Source organism: Nuphar pumila, chromosome 1, assembly GCF_984573655.1.
Source record: "Nuphar pumila chromosome 1, dmNupPumi1.hap1.1, whole genome shotgun sequence".
NCBI lineage: Eukaryota > Viridiplantae > Streptophyta > Magnoliopsida > Nymphaeales > Nymphaeaceae > Nuphar > Nuphar pumila.
In genome coordinates this window covers 4868646-4873762 of record NC_143249.1, presented here as the reverse complement: position 1 = coordinate 4873762, position 5117 = coordinate 4868646, and the positions used below count along the sequence as shown (strand labels likewise).

The 5117-nt window shown below is 41.4% G+C and overlaps 1 protein-coding gene across 1 annotated transcript; it reads left to right on the top strand.

Moving 5' to 3' along the window:
* The first annotated feature begins 228 nt into the window (after window positions 1-228).
* LOC149847756 (transcription factor bHLH113-like) lies at window positions 229-2091 on the top strand. Its single transcript, XM_090009401.1, has 6 exons — window positions 229-1045; window positions 1139-1282; window positions 1377-1442; window positions 1545-1610; window positions 1694-1741; window positions 1796-2091. The coding sequence occupies exons 1-6, from the start codon at window positions 830-832 to the stop codon at window positions 1931-1933; spliced, it is 678 nt and encodes a 225-aa protein (XP_089865527.1). The 5' UTR covers window positions 229-829; the 3' UTR covers window positions 1934-2091.
* Window positions 2092-5117: the final 3026 nt, after the last annotated feature.

Below are 5117 nucleotides of genomic sequence, written 5' to 3'. Positions count from 1 at the left end.
AGATGGTTGGGAGCAATGTCGTCATGCTTATCTGCCCACCCTCACTTCTCGATCCGATCATCCTTGTCAGTCCCGGTACGCCTTCCCTGATGTGGGTCCTGTTACGTGTTGCTTTCCTTTTTTTACCCCCATCACAGCTAGCCTACTTCGTAGTACTATCCTCTCTAGGGATGGTAGTGGACTGGGGCGGGGGACAAGGTCTCCACCCCCGCCCCGTTTCAAAATCTGAACCTTCATCCCCGCCTCCATTCCTCGCAGAGGGATGAATTTTAACCTTTATCCCTATATAATGTCCTCCATCCGCTGTCCCCCGGTCCACTGCCATCCCTAATCTCTTTTCTACACGCACCCGGACCGATCCGTTACGGGGAACGAGTTGATCCGATTGGCCAATAATAATAATAATAATAACGATAGCCATTAGCCAGCTCGAGACGAATTAGGAATTCCCTTTGGGGAATCGTTGAAGCGAGAGGCTGATCATGTTTCCCGCCGACTACCAAATCGCCGAACCCCAAAACCGCTATTCCACATAGGACAGCGGTTTTCGATACGGGAGAGAGCGTCCCGTCCAAAAGGGACAAACTGGTAAAGGGGCAGCACAGCAGAGCAGGGCCGAGCCAACGACTGAAACCCCAGAACCTTCCGTAGTCTCTCTCTCTCTCTTGCTTATTTTGAACCCTACTGTCTCACTCCTTCAGCTTTCAGTTTAATTGCCTGAGACGTTCGCTTCCGGTGCTTAACCTAGCAAAAACATTCGTGCCGCCGGATTCTGGTTTTCCGACTAGCCCAGAAACCGCTTTTGCTTTCAGTTTTTGGTTTGTCTTGAATGGCGATGGTTGGAGGAAGCGGGTTTGGGTTCGACGGGGAGGTGCTGTCTGGTGGAGGGTATGGGGATCTGGGTATGGAGGGATTAGGAGAAGAGGAGGGGTTTATTTACGGGAATGTCACCGAGGTGGTGGGGTTTCGGAGGTCGGGGATGGGCGGCAGCGAGTCGTCGTCGTCGACCACCTCGTCGAGCAGCAACGGTCCATCGCCGTCGTGGGTAAGTTTGTAATTATCTTGGAAGCTGAGGGCCGGATGGTTTTTGGGAGAGAGATGGGTGGAGAGAATGCCTTACGTTTTTGTGGTTCTGCAGAGGGCGGAGAGCGGGGAGCCTGCGACGGAGCCGAAGAGGAGGACGGCGAGCTCCGTCTCCGGCTGCTCGCCGGAGAACGACGACGTTGGGAATCAGCCGGCGGGTTTGAAGAAGGCCAGGACAGGGTTTGCTGTCCCTCTGAAGGTTGAACTGAGAGAGAGAGAGAGAGAGAGGTTTTTTGTTCCCTGATATGCTTTTCTTCTACTGTTTTTTGACTTACTTTTTTGGGTGGTGGTAGGTAAGGAAGGAGAAACTGGGTGAGAGAATTACCGCGCTGCAGCAGCTTGTTTCTCCATTTGGGAAGGTAGAAAAAATGGATGGGAGCCCTTTTTCTATGTGGTGAAAATTTTCAAGGAAGGAAGGTCCATTTCTTATTTTTTCTACTCTTCTTTGATGGTTTTTGCAGACTGATACGGCTACTGTTCTTCACGAGGCGATGGGATACATCAAATTTCTTCATGAACAAGTTCAGGTCAGACCATTAATTGGCTCTTTTAGATAGCTAGTTGATGGGGTGTGTTTATGTGGTTTTCTTAGTCTAATTCATTTGTTCAGGTATTGAGCTCGCCATATCTGCAACGTATACCTTCCGTTCAACGTCCAGTGAGTCTCTCTCTCTCTCTCTCTCTCTCATTATTTTGTTTGTTGTTTGTGAAGGAGGGTGGACGCGGGGGAGAAGAACCCAAGTACGGTTTGAGGAGTCGAGGGCTGTGTTTGGTGCCGGTGTCGTGCACCGTCCATGTAGCTAACAGCAACGGTGCGGATTTCTGGGCTCCGGCGATGACGAGGAATTAGTAGTAACTCGTCCAAAGTCTAGCTCTCTTTTTTTTTCTCTGTTTTTTTTTTTAATGAAGATGGCAGGGGATTGAAAGGGAGAAGGGATGTCTCCATCTTCAACTAACCTTCTATGTACATAATCAAATCGTCATCAATGGTGATACAACTCTTAAAAATAGAGAGAGAGAGAGAGAGAAGTTCCATTTTCAACAACTCCGCTCGTTCTCTGCGGACCTTTTTTTTGTGTGTGAGATGATTGACGGGTGCGTCGTGGTGGTTAGGATTAGGATTACAGTAAGATGGCTATTGACGTCGGTGCCGTGATAGGGAAGCAAAGATTGGAGGGAGTCAAAACGTCGAAATCGCGTCCGGACGATTCCAGTTCATGCTGCCACTACACAACACAACGTCCCCCCCTTCTCTCTCTGCGCGGGTTAGAAAAAAAAGTGTCCCCGTACGTTCGGTTCCTGCTTTTGTCTTTACAAGGGATCCCTTTCATTGACATTGGATGGGTTCCACTTCCATCTTATGTCGAACCTAACCGTCGATGGCTAGGATCAGTCAAAATGTGCGCAAGTCCTAACGTTTTATTGAACGGTTAGGATTGAAACCATCTTATGTCAGATGATGGGATCTGTACGGAGCTCGAGCATATCGTTGTTACGGATGCAAGTTATTTTAATCCAGCATGGTCGATTTAGTAAGAATCAGCCTTTTTCAATTAAAAAATATGATTTTTTAAATATGTCAATTGTTGATTTTTGAATTGCAAAAAAAATAATGTACACAAGTTGGATTTCAGCTGTTTAAATATTCATCTCCACTAAATGAATGATGTAGATCACATCAGTGGTGTCTAATTTTATCAAAACCAATGTTATCAGTATTCGGTGTGTATCGGTCGATATGCATCGGAAGGAATTAGATACCCCGTAGGCATGAATGGGTTAGTTTTAATAAATGTAAAAAATATCAAAAATATTTTTTAATATTATTTTAATGGTTTTAACATGTGTCAGTTTGTAATTGACATGTAATAATTTTTTATTATTTTTTGGCCATACAAAACGATTCAGTTGAATATCGGTATCTATCGATCCAGTTCAATCGGTTGACCAACGCTTCAGGGCCAAATACCGATGCTGACAACATTGATCAAAACAACTTCCATCAATTAAATCACGATGAGGGGTACGAATGCAGTGATGATATCAGGGATGAGTGGAATCGATTTGGTGTTGATTGCATTTTGTTGAGGAACAGGTGGAAGGTCCTAAACTTTTTTCTTATTTAGGCCGTTCGGACCCAATTGGGCCGGGTGGTTGGCTCATTAATGGACTGTATTGAGTCTACCACATACTTCGCCTATAGAATAGGGTTGTCAATGGGTCAGGTTAGGGCTGACCATATAACTAAGAATGAGTTCGGGTTCTTGAAAATTGAATCTCAAATCTAGGTGAGTATAATTTTATATATATATATATATATATATATATATATATATATATATATATATATATATATATATATATATATATATATATATATTTCCCAGCAACAAAACCATGTTGGGGTGGGGTACCTGGAAAAAATTATGATGGCTCACATAATGCTCAGGTCGGGTTTAGGTCGACCCAAATATTATTTGGGTCAAGACTTTTCATGCCCATACATGAAAATTCAGGTTTAGGCTGGATTGATACCTGATACAAACCAAACCCATTGGCAGCCCTACGCACTCAGTGAGTCTCCTACCTTAAAGGGGTAGGATGAGATAGCTGGATGGTTTGGTGATACTATCATAACTGCGGGATCTTGGGTTCGATTGAATTTTGACTATTAAAAATAATGAAAAATGATTGTGTTTTTTTTCAAAATGGCACACTTTTCAAGATACTTATTAATTTGATAAAATCTCTTGCATATCCAAAATCATTGATTTGGACTTTTTAAAGATATTTTTGTCCTTTGCACATGCAAACCTAATGAGGTTCATACCATATATAGGTATGTTGTGGAAAGTTCACAACCTTTCAATAAAAAAAGAGATTATGCAAAAATATGCAAATATAGTATGATATTCGCAAATGCAGTACAAACACCATAAATATAATTAAGTAAATACTTAAGGAGATCCACAAATGTCTACTGACATTTGCAAGTCTCTGACTTTCGCATTTTGATGAGACTTTCACAAATACAATATGAACTCCATTAATATAACCTGTAAACCTCTCTTAAGTAAATACTTCTTGAGAAGATCCTCAAATGTTTGCATACATTTGCAAATAGCAGTTGTGAATGTCCCTGAATTTCTCACTCTGATGAGACCTCTTCAAATAAGTATTATCTTCACAAATACAGTATGAAATTCATGAATATAGCATGTGAACCTCTTTTAAGTAAATGCTCGAGGAGACCCGCAAAAGTCTGAATATTCAAAAATATCAATTGTGAATGTCGTTGACTTTCACACTCTGATGAGACCTCCTCAAATATAGTACTACCTTTGCAATTACAGTACGAACTTTACGAATATAACCTATGAACTACTTTTAAGTAAATATTCCTTGAAGATATCCGCAAATGTCGGTTGACATTTGCAAATACCAGTTGTGAATGTCTCGACTTTCACACTCTGATTAGACATTCATAAATACAATATGACCTTCGCAAATACAATACGAACTTTATGAATATAACATACAAACCTCCTTTAAGTAAGTACTCCTCAAGGAGATCTGCAAATGATTGTCAGCATTCGCAAATACCAGTTACTAATGTCTTCAACTTTCACACTTTGATGAGACCTTCACAAATACATAACTACCTTCATAATTACAGTGCGAATTTCATAGATATAACCTGTAAACCTTATTTAAGTAAATACTCTTCAAGAAGATCCATAAATGTCTGTCAACATTCGCAAATACCAATTGCGAATGTTCCTGACATTCTCACCCTAGAGACCTTTGTAAATACAGTACTGCATTCTCAAATAGAGTACAAACTTCGCAAATCTAACCTACGAACCTCCTTTAAGTAAATATTCCTTGAAGTGATCTACAAATGTTTGTCGACATTCGCAAATACTAGTTGTGAATGTTCCCGACTTTCTCACTTTGATAAGACCTTTGCAAATACAACACAACCTTCGCAAATACAAAACTCCACTAATATAACCTGCGAACCTCTTTTAAGT